Source organism: Physeter macrocephalus, chromosome 19, assembly GCF_002837175.3.
Source record: "Physeter macrocephalus isolate SW-GA chromosome 19, ASM283717v5, whole genome shotgun sequence".
In the NCBI taxonomy this organism is placed as follows: Eukaryota; Metazoa; Chordata; class Mammalia; order Artiodactyla; family Physeteridae; genus Physeter; species Physeter macrocephalus.
This window is the reverse complement of record NC_041232.1, coordinates 84276820-84292677: the sequence shown is the minus strand read 5'-3', so window position 1 is coordinate 84292677 and position 15858 is coordinate 84276820. Positions and strand designations below refer to the sequence as shown.

At 50.6% G+C, this 15858-nt stretch overlaps 1 protein-coding gene across 1 annotated transcript in view; it reads right to left on the bottom strand.

Annotated features, from left to right (window-relative positions):
- CNDP1 (carnosine dipeptidase 1) overlaps positions 1–15392 on the bottom strand; it is a 22529-nt gene extending 7137 nt beyond the window's left edge. The window contains exons 1-6 of the mRNA XM_024133968.2: positions 15273–15392; positions 12546–12695; positions 11818–11980; positions 10810–10898; positions 6311–6511; positions 3857–3941 (exon numbers count right to left, since the gene is read on the bottom strand). Of these exons, the coding sequence (XP_023989736.2) occupies positions 3857–3941; positions 6311–6511; positions 10810–10898; positions 11818–11980; positions 12546–12695; positions 15273–15356 (772 nt within the window). The 5' untranslated portion in view covers positions 15357–15392. The remainder of the gene's footprint in view (positions 1–3856; positions 3942–6310; positions 6512–10809; positions 10899–11817; positions 11981–12545; positions 12696–15272) is intronic.
- Between the last annotated feature and the right edge of the window lie 466 nt (positions 15393–15858).

Here is a 15858-nt window from a genome sequence, read left to right as displayed (position 1 = left end):
CCGCAACGGGAGAGGCCACAACAGTGAGAGGCCCGCGTACCGCAAAAAAAAAAAAAAAAAAAAGTAATGGGTTCATTAGAAAACAATTTTAAATATATCTGTATGTGACTATACGTACAAACCTGAGAAACTGAAAGTCATCGTTCCTTCTCAACCTCTCTCCCCTACACACGCCACAATAATATAATAAATACTCATCTTTAATCAAAAACGTAACAGCCTTGAGGTCTAGTCTACGACTACACGTCATAACCGCGAAAGCTTTCGTAGTGGCGAAGCAGATACACTGCTCTGTTATTTGTGAAAAAGTTTGGGGATTAACAGCAATGAGCGAAAAATCATCAGTGAGCATCTATAAAAGAAGCAGATGCTGAGATTGGGTCAACACGGCTTGCTGTCTTGAGAAAGGACTTACAGTAAAGGCCCAATGCAACCAGAAAGTAGACTAAAAATAAAATGACGGAAATGTCTCCAAGGCAGCTAAATTCATCTTTAGTCCATCTGGGGCCTTTTATTCAAGTGAAGGCACTTCATAAAAATATATGCCACGTGCTTCATGTGATAATAACCTGACAGTGTCAGAAAATTACTGTGAAGCACTGTATTTTCAAATCTTTCTGTTAAAGTCGACAACTGCAAAGCACGGGGCGGAGGGCCCTGTGAGACCCAGGGCATCACACCTGGCTGTGTGACACCTGCCGTGTTCTGGACGCCACATGAACGCAGGGGGCCCACCCGCACCGAAGACCCCGCCTGCCAGCACGAGGGCACGTCTCTGACCACATGGGGCTGGATAACAAGCGTGACCCCATGAGTGGACAGCAGGTGGCTCGGCCTGTGTAGACAGAACTAAAGACAAAGTAAACACCCCTCCAAAATCTGCAGGGTGGCAGTCGTGTGAAACGTAAGGGGCTTCCCAGCACTTTGAGACGATCACAGAAGGCGAAGCCCTGAGGTGTGAGGGTGTCAAGGCAGCAAACCAGGAGGAGAAGTCTTCCCCCCCGGTTCTCAGCCACATCCTCCTCGGCCCCCCTCCAGCTCCCCCAGGACTTCTCCAAGCCTTCTAATTAATAAGATTAGCATGACCCTGTGGGGAGCAGACAGGGACCCCCTTCACGGGGTGTAACACACATAGAACAGCAGGATGACACCGCTGACACCACCGCTGGCTCCCAACTCGACGCATAATGTCAATCAGCGGACCTGCTGGGAGAATGTCTTAGGATGATGTACGTGATCATTTCTGGTTTGTTCATCTGCTTCACCAAATGCTCCATAGCTCGTAAGGTAAAAACCGCAATGCAACTACCATTAAAGAATAAATATTCATTATAAAGAACAAATTAAAGACTATATTATATAATATACATTCATTATAAACTCCGAACAAAACCCTAACCGCGCTCCGGGGACAGTACTCGCAGGTGCTGTGTGCGTATTGGCCTCTCTGCGGGTCCTGCATTATGAATTCCCCTCATTTAGCCCAGTAAAGTGTATCATATCTCAAATAAATGATACAAACTCATTAGTAAAATTCAAGTCAAAAAATAAGTTGGGCACCAGATGACTGGGACTGGCTGTCACTGAGTTACAGACCACCCCATCACCCTCGCGAAAACAAAACTTAAAAGCCCCACCAGTGCCACAGTCACTGAGTCTTCGCTTTAGTATGTACCCCTAAACTTCTGCTGCCGGGCTCATCTGCAAGGACAGAGCTGCAGAGGTGAATGGGAGCAGACCCTGCTCGTAATCCAGCCTGAAAGACAGGTGAAGAGTCAGCTGTGGGCCCACGTGGGCAGACGAGCCCTGAGCCAGCCGAGGCTCGGTGGTGAGAACAGAGGTGTGTGTGTGAAACGTCAAGGTGAAGAACAGGAGCGACCTGAGCTACCCCAGCAGCCGGAGTGCTCAGCGTCCGTGTCAGGGTGCCCGTTTAGCTGGCGTTGCCTGACACCACCCCGTAACGGGGGCAGGGGTGATTCAAACAGACGTCCTAAGCGAATGAGCCTGTGGCCTGAACAGCTCACTCTCTCCAGCAGAACTGCCCCGGGGGCCCAGCCCTCGAAGTGGCTTTAAATCACTGTTTTCTCAGGATGGAGGCAGCCTTCCCAGCGCGGGCTGGAGGAGTGATTATTATTTGATTTGTTTCAAAAATCAAAGAAAGTGAAACCATGTGCTTTTCGTTCTGTGCATGAGCCCGATCTGACTTTTCCTAGCAGAGCAATATGCGCTGGCGGGGCTAAATGGGATTCTATGCCTGGGTGAAACCATCAGTCTCCCAGGATGCCGTGCGGCCATCATGCTCAGCGGGGAATCGAGATGCAGTCCCAAAGAAGCGGTGATGCCATTCCCAGGGAGGAGAAAGTGGGTTCTGGTAAACTAGCGATTATTTTATCTCTCTCCCCACCCCCGGCAAAAGAATGTTAACTTGCATGCTATCTGAATTCTTTGGAAACAATTTAAACACTTTAAAGAAAAATGGCTTGTTGTTTTCTGTCTAAAAGTGTCAAGCATGGAAAATATTGTCCAAGAGTTGTATTTTAGGAAAACTAGAAGGCCATAAAGAATAGACAGATGATAGATCAAATAGGTAGATGACAGATAACTAGATGACGGAGAGGATAGACAGATAGATGGATGGATGGATGGATGGAGAGATAGATAGGTAGATAGATAGATGGATTTAATTGGACAATGAAGGAGCAGGAAGCTCTAGAATAAAGGTGATACTGAAGACCCAGAGGCAACCTCCCAACAGGTCGCCCCGTGGGCTGGTGGTTCCCTGTCGGAGGCTGCCGAGGCCAAGGGGATTCGGGAGGGCGTGGCTAAGGTAGAACTGTGTCAATATGGAAAAAAGAGAGATTTTTGCTAATCGATCCCCAAAGAGGGAGTGCTTTTTGGCAGTTTGCCCAAAAGGGGCATGTTGTAAAATTTGCATAAAGTTGCCCTTGGGACATCACACCTGGCTGTGGGACACGGCTAATCAGCAGACCTGCTGGAAGAACATCTTAGGATGTACGTGACCATTTCTGGTTTGTTTATCTGCTTCACCAAATGCTCCATAGCTCATAAGGTAAAAACCGTAATGCAACTACCTTTAAAGAACAAATATTCTTTGTTCTTTAACGGTGAGAAAGGTGAGAAAGATCCAGGTATTGCGAGGTCTGAGGCTTATGTAACCTGAAAACCTCTTTTTTAAAAAGAACCAAATTGTGACTAAGAACGCGCAGTGTCCCTGCCAGGACTGTGCAAGCAAGGCCCTGGAGATGAAGCCTCCTTCAGTTCCGGGATCCGCCCGGAAACTGGGCTGTCCGAATGCAGGCAAGAGCTCCAGGTGAGTCAGGTGGGCAAGCTGGCTCTCTGGAAACACACACACACACACACACACACACACACACACACACACACACACAACTCCCGCCTGCATCCACCAGGCCCGCCACCTGAGGAGGTCACGGGCAGGGGCAACGAGCAAACTCACTGGCGTCGCTGAGCCACGTGGGACCACGGGACTCACAGGAAGGAAGCCAAGAGGTGTGGGTAGATTGGGTACCAACTCTGGATGCTTCTCCAGAAAGGTCTCTCTGCCACTTTCCTCAAACACAGCCAGATGTGTCACAACATCCAGTGAAAGGAAAGGGGGTGGATTGAGGAAGGGTTTCAGTCCACGAAGAGAAACAACGTGGACATAATAAGCCTAAGAAACGTTTAGCCAAGGGGGAAGCTAAGACCGTGGTCTTCCTCCGCTCCACACTTATTCAGGGCTGGCCTGGAAACGAAGGGGGAGACAACTGAGTCAAACAGAACTACGTTAGCAGATTCCTTGATGCTTAAAAAGTGAAACGAAAGAAGACATTACCAAGAAGAGCGACCAGATCTGCCATAGGTTCGTTAAGGATCCCACCAAAGGTCCCCGAGTGGAAATCCTGATCTCTGCACTTCACCTGCAAGACAGGGAACGGGAAGACAGCTGCTTTCCACCGTGGCTGCTCAGAGACACCTTTCACCGGGCGGCAGACCCGCCCCGGGGGGCCCTCAGGGCTCAGGGGTCAGCTGACGTTGTCACCACCGTGCTTCTGTCACACGATGTGGAGCGTCTGCCCCCCACGTCTTCAGGTCCCACTGAATTCCCCGAAACCGACCTCAGCCCCAACCTTGCCACCAACAGCGCCGAATCCCAGACCACCAGCCCCTCCTCGGCCTAACGACTGACGTGTAACGCAGTTGCCTTCCTCTTGGTTTCACGCCATCTCTTGCTCAGCCCTCCTTCCAGAAAAATTCTCCAAGAAACTTTCTTCTCCTTGTCCTTTTCCTGCCTGCAGGACCATTCTACTTACGTCTCCTCTGATAACTTCTTTTCTGTCTTTTCGCCCCCCAGCTTAATCCTTGGATCACTCTACACACAGAGCTTCAAGGCCCACGGGACTTCCTTTACAACCTCCAGACTCTCAACGCTCCTTCCGTAGGTCTGACCTTTGACCTACTCACAAGACCTAAAGCTTCTAGTCGCTTATGGTACATAACACTTTGGTGTGCTCCCAGCTTCTGAACTTGAGGAGGTCTAGAAGGGAACATCTTCTCCTACAATTACTTCCTCCTAGCTTGCCGTTTCCAAAACAAGGAGAGATGCCAGTCCTATAAATCTATCCCCTTAAAATGATGTTGGGGACTTCCCTGGTGGTCCAGTGGTTAAGACTTCGCCTTCCAGGGCACAGGGTGCAGGTTCGATCCCTGGTCGGGAAGCTAAGATCCCACATGCCTCGTGGCCAAGAAACCAAAACATAAAACAGAAGCAACATTGTAACCAATTCAACAAAGACTCTAAAAATGGTCCCCATCACAAAAAAATCTTTAAAAAAAAATGATCTTGGATTTCTCCCAGGCACACTACGTCCAATCGGTTCCCCAGTTCTAATGAGTTTGGGTTTTTAAATTCTCTTTGACCCACTCCCTCTCACCTTTCCTGCCCGCTGGCCCTTCTCTGCCTCTATCGCCATCTTTAAAGCCCTGCCAGGTGAATCTTCCATTTAGTCACTGTAGCTCAAGACCTCTATCTCATCAGGCAGTGAGCTAGCAAAGCACTCTGGGGTTGCAGAGCCCCACCTGTGAAACCTTTGCCGCCGATCACACCTCCGCTCACGGCTCCCCTCCTCCTGGCCCCCCGTCACGAGCCTGCCCTCCCCCATTCTCGGCCACAGCAAGACGTCCAGTCCCTCGACCCATCCAAGACCTCCCCGCCTCTCGTCCTCCTGTCCCTTTTTCTCCCCATTCAACCTGAATGCCTCTGTGCAACCCTTCAGCCTCTCCGTGGGCGACGTCTTGACTGACTTCGTGTCCTTCTCCATCACACCGTCGGGCACAGCCTAAGCCCTGGATCGACCCTGCCCACTGGGGCGTCTCCACCACCGGCTCCTGAGCACAGCTGCAAACGATATCCCGCTAGCTCGGACAGGGGACTAAACACCCTAACCGGCCCGCCAGCCACTTCTTCGTGCCCACCTGTTCCCCACAGAGACTACTTCCATCACGTCTCTGCAGAGAAACTTCCTTCTGACTCAGCAGTAGAAAGAGGCCAACGACAGCGCGATGTTCCACGGCCTTCACGCCTCGGACCCCGCCCTGCTTTTGCAGCTGCCCGGGGCGGGGGGGGGGGGGACCCTTCCCGGCTCAGGATCGCACCCGCCCTCCGGGTCTCATACACACCCCCTCCGCTTTGCGGTTTCCAGCTGCTCTATGAGGGAGGACTTTCTGATTCTAAATTGCAGGCTCCATCACAGCTTGTCTGCATTAAGAGAAAAGCAGCAGGAAGCGGACTACGTGTCACGGAGGAACTCGAGGTCGCTTTTAGAGACCCTGGGAGGATTACTGTGCTCACTTCAGACGTAAGGAAACAGGCTCAGAGGTTAAGGTGCGCTCAAGGCTGTTCGTCGGATGAGCCAGACCTCGGGTGCCAGCCTTGTCAGTGCTGGCAGCCCTTCTCTTTCTGTCCAAGACGTGGCGGGCAAAGCAGGTAACGCCCGCTCACAGCATCCTCAGAACGCGATCAGTCTCCTTACCCAGTGCCCCCGTGCCTGCCTCCAAATTTCACAGCTGGAGTTCCTAAAACGTGGTGAGTCACAAACCCCTCTGAATCTTCTCTCCAGAAAAACGTACACAGCACATGTGTTCACGGCTGGGGGGCTTCATGAACTCCCCCAGTCCCAAGACCCCGTGATCCCCCGGGGCCACGCCCCCGGGTCGGTGTCTGCTCTCTGTCCTCCCCACCGGGACCCCAGCACGGATCCACCTCCAGGCGGCTGCCGTTGGCACGTACCTCCACCATGAAGTAGCTGTTCCCTCGTGTCCCACACGTGAGCGCGGGCGTCCTCCGGCTGATCCACAGATTGTCTGAAATCACGATGTAGTCTACGCTTGAGAAGAACCCGGCCTTCTCTTTCTGGACAAGTTCCTCCAGGGCAAGAGAACCAGCCTCCTCCATCCCCTCGATGACAAATTTGACGTTCACGGGCAGATCCTGAATTAACAGTGGAGCAAACCACGCTGTCAAAAAAAGGGGACACCTTGCCCTTTCACCTTTTAAAATCCAGGATTTGTCTGCATGTAACTTAAACACACTGAATTATTATATACATTCCCAAAAGCTCTGTTTATAACGAAGGAGTTTTAACTCAGGTTGTGATGGAGAATTCAAGGTAATGGCCAGTGAGCCATCAACCTAATACTGATGACGGAAGATCTGGGCAGCGCATCCCTAAAGAAAAGGCTGCATCCACCATACGGGGTTCCACTCGGCCCCTGCAGAGAAGCCCGTTCCTCCTTCTCCCCAGAAGGAATTTTTCCAGAAAGGTTACTCAATTACAAATCTCTTTTCTGTCCTCATAATTCTGAGCATGATAAATGAGAACTCTTTCCTTTGAAAGGTTGTCTAATGTTTAAGCCTCAGGATAATTTTCATTTCAAGTATCTGTTATTTTTCAGCTACGAGTTCAATCTGCCTTTTAACTTATTCAAAGGCTTTGATCTTGCAGCAAAATGGACCCTGAGTTTTTCTCTAATATTAGCACATGGAATAGTGCCTTTAAAATTTTTACAATGTGCCTTTCCCCCATTTGGTTTTGATCTTTTTGTATCTGTATAATTTATAACTTCATATCTTTGAGAGCCGTGTGGAGAAGAGAGGTCGATGGCTTTTCCTAGAGCATAAGGCGTGTGCAGGGCGGGGGTGAACAGTTATTCTACGCAGATGAGGCAGCACAAACACACTCATTAGCTCTAATAAGTGGGATTGCCTGGCCCCAGATTAACAAAGGCAGGACGAGTGGAGGATTATGTATTAGAAAATGTGACCTTCGGTCATTCAGCTGTTTAAGGGCATTTGGGGATAACAAGTTTTTCAATGCATTCCTTGAATACATTTCTTTGTGTCTTAGGAAGTTAAGCTAAAATTCTGAAATCTTAATATTTGAAAGCTCTTTATTAACATTAAACTAGAAAACAATTCCCGAGAAGTAGCTGGAAAGCCTAAGAATTTTCTGGCAAAATGTGATTAATAAAATACAAGTCAATAGCTATTAAGTGTTGGAGGAGGACGTGGGGCTGGCAGCCAAGCCTGGGCTTTGGTCTCTGCTCTGTCCCTTGACACTCAGGGACCTGGGACCAGCCATTTCACCTCTCGGCAGCCCACTTCTCTGTTAATACTTGCTCTGCCTCTTGGTAAGACGATCCAGTGAGGTGATGTACATTTAAGTGCTCTGTAAGCAAGACAGAAAGAGGGGATTGAGGGCAGAAGGGAACGAGGAAAGAAGAAACCAGAGCTCATAAAAGGCCTAGTACTCGCAGGCTCCAGGGAACCTTTCCGTAATCACTGAATCCACTCAACAAGCTTGGAGATGGATATGATCATTCCGAGATCATGGATGAGGAGAAGTGAGGCTCAGGGAGATTAACTGATTTTTCTAAGGGCAGTGGGGATTTCTTATGTTTTGTTTGCGATTATATGTTTCAGAGTTGAAATTTTAAAAGCAAAGCAGATTTTGACCTTTATATAGGACATGTCTTACAAATATTGCTCTCCTCTTCTTAAGAAAGAAGGACAGAAAACGAGAGAGAGGGGTGGGACGTGGGGAGGGAGGGAGGGAGGGAGGAAGAAAACAGAGAAAGAGAGAGAGAGAGAGAGAGAGAGAAACGAAGGGCTTATTTAGGGGAGTGCCATGAACAAGAGGACAACCTTGCAGTGGTCAGCAGGGCCCAGCCAGAAAAACGTCCTGATTCACTAAGCCTGTCTTCCTCAATGAGATAAAGCAGTCAAGTCGAGAGCAGTTAAACCCTCTCTTCTGCTTATGTCTCAGGAGACAACAGACTCATGAGAGAGAAGCCCCTGGAGTCTGATGAAATCACCTCCAAGAAAGAAAAATCACGATGTCAGGACCTGCTCGATGGACAGGATTTGGGAGAAGCAGCATCAAGGACTTAAACCTCGGGCAACAACTGGGCTGCTCCACTTGTCTTGTGGACAAGTGGACACGGTGCCCGGAGATAGACCCACCCCAGTCCTCACCAGACAGGCACATCCCAGCCCGACCTCACGCCCCTCTGTCTCGGAAGGCGTGTGCTGCTCCCAGAGCCTCTTTGGGGACGGGGTGGGGATGGTTGGCAGGGGTTTGCCCTGTGACTGCCGACACGTCCCTTTCTGTCCATGAACCCAACAAGTGGGCCCCACTTCCTCTTAAATTCCCAGTGTTTCAAAGTGCTTAATTCAATTCAGCCACACAAGTAAGATGAGGGAAAGGTAGCAAGGCTGCACTTTTTTTTTTTTTTTTTTTTTTTTTTTGTGGTATGCGGGCCTCCCTCTGCCGTGGCCTCTCCCCTTGCGGAGCACAGGCTCCGGACGCGCAGGCTCAGCGACCACGGCTCACGGGCCCAGCCGCTCCGCGGCATGTGGGATCCTCCCGGACCGGGGCACGAACCCGTGTCCCCTGCATCGGCGGGCGGACTCAACCGCTGCGCCACCAGGGAAGCCCATGGCTGCACATTTTTAAGGTGACCCCACAAACTCCTTCTGCACCCCCAGGTTGCAGAGCCCATACTCTGTGGAGCCCAGACTGGAACGGGCTGGGTCTTATCCCTGGGCCTGGTCTCCCTGGCACAGGCTCAAGCTCACCAACTAGCAGGGCCATTTCTGCATGAAAGGGATGGAATCACACCATCAAATCCACCCAGTGTTAGAGGGCCGGAGCCCATATCAACACCCTCACTTTTACAGAACAGAATCTGAAGCCCAGAGAGGTTAAGTCTCCCACCCATGGCCACACAGCTAGATTGGATCCTGTTTGGAGTGTAAGCATGCTCATTACCAGAAGAGAAAAGAGCAGTGCGAGATGAAACCATCCTCGAGAGCACAGCAAATGACACAGTTTTAGTTGGTGGTCTGAGAGAGTAGCCCTCCTCTCAAAGCTGCACCCCACCATAACCCCTCCTTGTACGGATTGAAACCACTTCCCACAAGAATGGAAAGAACTCAGGGATTCAGACAGAACGTCACACCCCAGAGATCGCTATCCTGATAATTTGCAAAACAGCTAATATATTTCCTAAAGTGTATGTCTGTCTCTATTAACAAAACCATACTTTGTGATAAGAAGGACGGGTTGAAGATAAAAAAGACAAGCTGAGTAAGTTGAAGATAAAAAAAGACAAGTCCCAGCAGATGGTGATGTAGTCACAGGCTCATCATGTTTTTTGTTGTGTCACATTGTTGCATGTCAACAGCACAGGATCAAGGTATCACCCTGCCCCAGACCAGCTGGGTGGCTTTGAGTACATTCCCTTCCTTTCCCAAGCCTCTCTCTCTTTATCTGTAAAATGCGTGTGATTGTAACACATTCCTCTGCAGACTGCTGGGAAGAGTAGAGGAAATCATGCAGCTCAAAGCCAGCTGCCTCCATCACCATCATCACCATCATCACCATCACCATCACCATCATCACCATCATCATCATCATCATCACCATCACCACCATCATCATCATCAACATCATCACCATCATCATCATCATCACCATTATCATCATCACCATTATCATCATCACCATCATCATCATATCACCATCATCATCATCATCAACATCATCACCATCATCATCATCATCACCATTATCATCATCACCATTATCATCATCACCATCATCATCATATCACCATCATCATCATCATCAACATCATCACCATCATCATCATCATCACCATTATCATCATCACCATTATCATCATCACCATCATCATCATATCACCATCATCATCATCATCAACATCATCACCATCATCATCATCATCACCATTATCATCATCACCATTATCATCATCACCATCATCATCATATCACCATCATCATCATCATCAACATCATCACCATCATCATCATCATCACCATTATCATCATCACCATTATCATCATCACCATCATCATCATATCACCATCATCATCATCATCTCATCATCACATCACCATCATCATCATCACCATCATCACCATCATCATCACCATTATCATCATCACCATCATCATCATCATCATCACATCACCATCATCATCATCACCATCATCACCATCACCATCACCATCATCATCATCACCATCATCATCACTATCATCATCACATCACCATCTCATCACCATCATCATCACCATCACCATCATCACCATCATCATCACCATCACCATCACCATCACCATCACCGTCATCATCACCATCATCACCATCACCATCATCATTGCCATCATCATCCTCGCTCCCAAGCACAGCCGGCACCTACCTCGTCCAGGGCTCTGAATGTGCTCACAGCGTTGATCCACGCTAAAACAGGGCCTTTGTTGTCTGTCGTTCCTCGGCCATACAGTTTTCCTTTAAAAATAGGGGAAGAATGTTCAGAAAAGCATGGACACCTCTGCCAAGTTGAGTGAGCCAAAACCAAAGGTAGCTTTACAGGTAATTGTTTTAATGGTGCTTTCTATTTTTCTAGGCAGAAGTCTTGCTCTGAAATCACAAAGTATTGTTTCTTATGAACAAATAGTATGCAAGCCAGCAAACGTAAGCTAATTTGAAATATACAGATCCCTTTGGCCTTAATAGTAATTAACTATTTTATCCAAGTTCACTGAAGAAGACCCGTGGGTTTGTTGCAGAATGTCACGTAATATAGCCTCTCACTCTGAGATTTTACAATTAGCAGGACAATGAAAAAGGGTGTATGTGTCTCTCCATTAACCTTTCTTTTTCTTGTCTTTATAAAACATAATTACTGGGCTTCCCTGGTGGCGCAGTGGTTGAGAATCCGCCTGCCGATGCAGGGGACACGGGTTCGTGCCCCGGTCCGGGAAGATCCCACATGCCGCGGAGCGGCTGGGCCCGTGAGCCATGGCCGCTGAGCCTGCGCGTCTGGAGCCTGTGCTCCGCGACGGGAGAGGCCCCAGCGGTGAGAGGCCCGCGTACCGCAAAAAACAAAACAACAACAACAAAAAAACATAATTACATTTGATGTTTTTAAAAAAGAAAATATGTGACCTACACAAGTATCTTCCTGGAAACCCAAGAACTCTCCTATGGGGACTTAATTTGCCCAGGGGCACAAACGTTCATGGTTTCTTTCACAACTGCAAGAAAATGAGCCTCGTTGGACCAAGCGGTGGACCGTGAGGGCGCGTTCTCTGCACCCCTAACAATGGCAGGAAGGCCCGCAGCCCGGGGCAGCCACATCTCGAATTCTTTAGCCCTATGAGCAGTCCTTCACCCACAGAAGAGCCCAGCACGAGGTGTCACTGACCGTCTACCTCCGTCAGCGTGTAAGGGTCCGTGACCCACCCATCCTCCTGTCTGGCAGGCTGCACGTCCAAGTGGCCGTAGAAGCACACGGTGGGCTTCTTGGGATCATTCCCCAGTTCGGCCAGGATGATGGGAGGTATCGGAAGGCTCTGACCATCAGGCAGCTGCAGACGGAAAATGGATAACTTTTTTTGAAAAAAAGCCATTTGGTTCTTCCAGAAAATTCAAAGACATGGATGGCATTAGGAGTCTGTTACTAGCTCCAATCAGGTGGACACAGTCTGTTAACAGACTATTCAGACTGGTCAGTGCTAAAGCAGGCGACACTGGGAGGGTGGATTAAAGATCCATCTACTCCCGAGGGGCAGTGATAAGCCTTGATTCTGATGAGGGCTTGGGTCCTTTGAGAAAGAGGCATTTGAACTTAAGGGAAAGAGCCATCTGGGAGAAACGTGAAGCACGTGGAGGACATGAACAGCACAGGTGGGGGGCCTGCAAGCGCCCCCTCCACCTTCCCCTGCCCCCGCCCTCGGTCCCGACAGGCCGAGAGGTCGATGCTACAGCCTCCTGTGGGATGAGGTGGAGATTTTCGCCCTTACTGGGAATCACGATGCTGCTTCGGCAGAACGTCAAGGCAAGCAAAGCCCCACCCTGCCATGCCACCGCGAAGGGAAGCCTGGCTGATGCCCAGGGAAGTGGCAGCTCGGAGGCGGGAGGGGATGCCAGCACCTGCTGAAAGCCCGCGTCCGCCAAGTGCACGCGCGCTCCCAGGCGCCGGAGCCGGTCTGCGGCCAGGCCCGTCATTCTGAGCAGCTCTCGTCGGAGGCGCGGTACGGGCTGGACCGAGTCGCTCTCGACCGCCACCCACTCCTTCAGCGTCTGGGAGGAAAGGCGACAGGAGGTCAGCACGCGGCCCATCCGCGTCCACTCTCGGGGGCGCACCTCGCCGGGTGCCCAGCGCCCTCATCTGACCTGGAGACCGAGGTGGCAGACACACGGCACTCACAGCCACTGGCAGACAGCTGGAGGCGTGATCAGGAGCCCAGAGGCCGGCGACGGCTGGTCAATGCAGGACGGGACGGTTGGTGGAAGGCCGCCTCTGAAGCCTGCCCTGGGCCCCTCAACGCCACCAGGCTCACACGGAAGGCGCGGGTCCCCGCCCCCCTTGGGTTTCTAAGAACTGAGAGCAGCCACCCCTCGAGGGCTCGGCTTCCCACAAACGTCCCTCGCAGGTCACTCCGATCCACCCCACGGTGGCCTCAGCTAGGCTGCAGGACCCCCCGTGACCATCCCATGCATTTCAGCTCTGAGGTCCCCCCGCTGCACCTGCAGGATCCGGGAGGGCGTGTGACCCCGGGTTTGAACTTCAGGGCTGGGCAGGCAGACAACCCGAGTTCCTGGTCCTGGCTCCCCACTACCGGTGGGTGACCTCGAGGACATTCCTGAAGCTCTCTTAGCCTCAGCTTTCTCCACTGCAGGAGGGGCGTGAGGCTCCCTCGCTGCGGGTTATGGTGGATGTAATGCTTTGAGACAGTAACACACGCACATTTTGGTCTTTCTCCCCGGTTCCCAGCCAGCGCTCCTAAAACTTTTACAATTTCCTGAGTGATACGGTACTAGGAGCATCTCTTGTTCTAATATCTGGTCTTCGATGCCGGGTCCTGACACAGAGCTCTTAATGCCCTCGGGATTTCCCGGGTGAAAAGGAGCGTACTTTTGTTCTAGCGAGGAACTCTGGAGGCTCCTGGGCATGTGGGCCGGTCACCAGAAAGACCGAGCCGTGATCAGACGCTCAGAACTTCCAGCCCCAGCTCCCCACCTCGGGGGAAGGACCACGGGCTGGAGATGGAGCTAAGAATCGGTGATGCCTACGTGACGAAGCCTCCATAAACATCCCTGAGGCTCGGGGTTCAGAGAACTTCCGGGCTGGGAAGGGGTGCCCTGCAACCCACAGGACAGAAGCTCCCGCCCCAGGCACACGTGTGGAAGCGTGTCCGAGATCTGCGAGCTGTTCTAGCAAACGATGAGCCTGAGGAGGGGTCACCAGAGGCCCTGATCTGTAGCCCAGACAGGCAGAGGTGTGGGCAACCCGGGGACCCACCACCAGCCACTGGCGTCTGAGGTCGGCGTCGGGGTAGGGGTGACACTGCCTCCAGGAAGACAGTGTCCGAGGTGAGCCACGTCGCAGGACACCGGGGGGCCCAGAGAGAACCGGAGACTCGCCTGTTGTGCAGGAAACCCACACTGCGGGGACAGAAGAGGAAACACGTCTTTCTCGGGGAGGACGGGGTGAGAACGTATGCACACACTGGAGACCCGGGCCGCAGCCTCGCCCCGCGGGTGCTCCGGAACGGCGGCTGATTCTCAATGTTATAGGGACGACCCTTCCCCCTCCAGGGTCCGTACCTGAGCTGCTTACACTGGGACGGCCGCGGTGTTTATTAAAAACCATGCATGGGATTTTGGACTCTACTTCCTAACTTATTTTAGTTTGATTTCTGTCCTGGTTGTAGCACTCCTATTTTTATTGTAAAGAAGTATATTTGATCTGAAGGAATATTGTGTTTTACCTTTTTAACCTGGAATTTATAGGGCTGATGCTGCCAAGTCAGCGCTAACCTTAAGGGACGGGGCGTATCTGAGGACGCTGCGCAGAGCAGCGCCGGGGCTGGAAGGCCCACATTGGCGCACGCTCCCACAGCATGCCTTTTCTCTCCCCGCGGTGAATTCCAGCCTGCACTGCGAACCCCAGTCAGGTTTCAACATCCCAACGGGCACTTACGTCAAGTTAACACGCCCATACGAGGAGGGATTCCATGAAGGTCAAGCTGAGGCACCGCAGCCTGGACGCTGAGCTTTGTGCTTTCCTATGAATCACGGGGGATTCACATCCGTTTGCACAGTAATATTCCTGACGTGGGTTGGTTGACCCAATAAATGTACGCTGAACACACATTGTGTGCCAGACACGGTGTCGGGGGCTCGGGGTCCAGGGTCCAGGGCGGCCTCAGGGAGTTCCCGGGCGGTGCAGGTGGGCCAGGTGTGCCAGGGGCACAGGAGAGCCAGCAGGAGGAGAGGGACGTGCCAGCTGGTGATGGAACGGGGAGGATGCATTTCAGCTAGTTTTGCAGGTGGAGAGGGTCTCTGAAGGGGATGATGGGCCACCTGATGACGGTCCAGAGTAAAGGTGAGCTCAACGGAGCTTGCTGGTCATTGCTAAACATACATCCCTAGATCAAACGTGCTGGGAATGCCCTTTTTGGAAGGAATGGCCGGAAGGGATCTCTTACCTTAATCTAACCAACATTTATTATTCTAAGTCAATGAGGAGTCACAGGCATTTTAAATGGAGTTGTCAGGCAAAAAAAAAAAAAATCCACATCTCCCAGCAAATAACCATTCTCCCAGATTCCCAAAGGGCACATCCAAGCATTTTGTGCGTGCTGTGTCTCTCACCTGTACAAATTCATCCTGATGGAGATCGATGTATTGGAAGACCTTCTCTAGCAGCCCGGTGGGCGGGGAGGACGATGAGAACATGCCTCCGTCCAGCAGCAGCAGGAAAGCAAGGAGAGATGAGGCCTGTGAGCGTGTGACAGGGGGGATATTTTAAAATAAGGACCAGGTTTTGGACTTTCCACCTTTCAAATACTTCAAGAAAGTTAATGTTATCCAACACAGCTGATTCCAGTCTTCTGAACTAAAATAACACAAGGTAGAAGAATGGGAAATATATTTTTTGCTATACCTTCACCCAAACCCTTCATTTGCAATGCTAAAGAATTTTAATAAGATAGAAACCAAGTTAACAAGCTCGTATTTAAGCAATGCTGTTGTTCGGTTTTTTCCTATGATACAATCTTTCCTATGGGTTCACTTCCTATAAAGCTAAGTCAGCTCCCTACATCCCAGGTGTTAAGGGCAATATTTATAAGAGAGAAAAATGTGAGATAATTAAAAACAAAAAAAAAACAGCAACAAGACTTCTTTGTGTGATTAACCACTTTATGTTACATTAGAAAAGTAAGGACTGACTAAAATC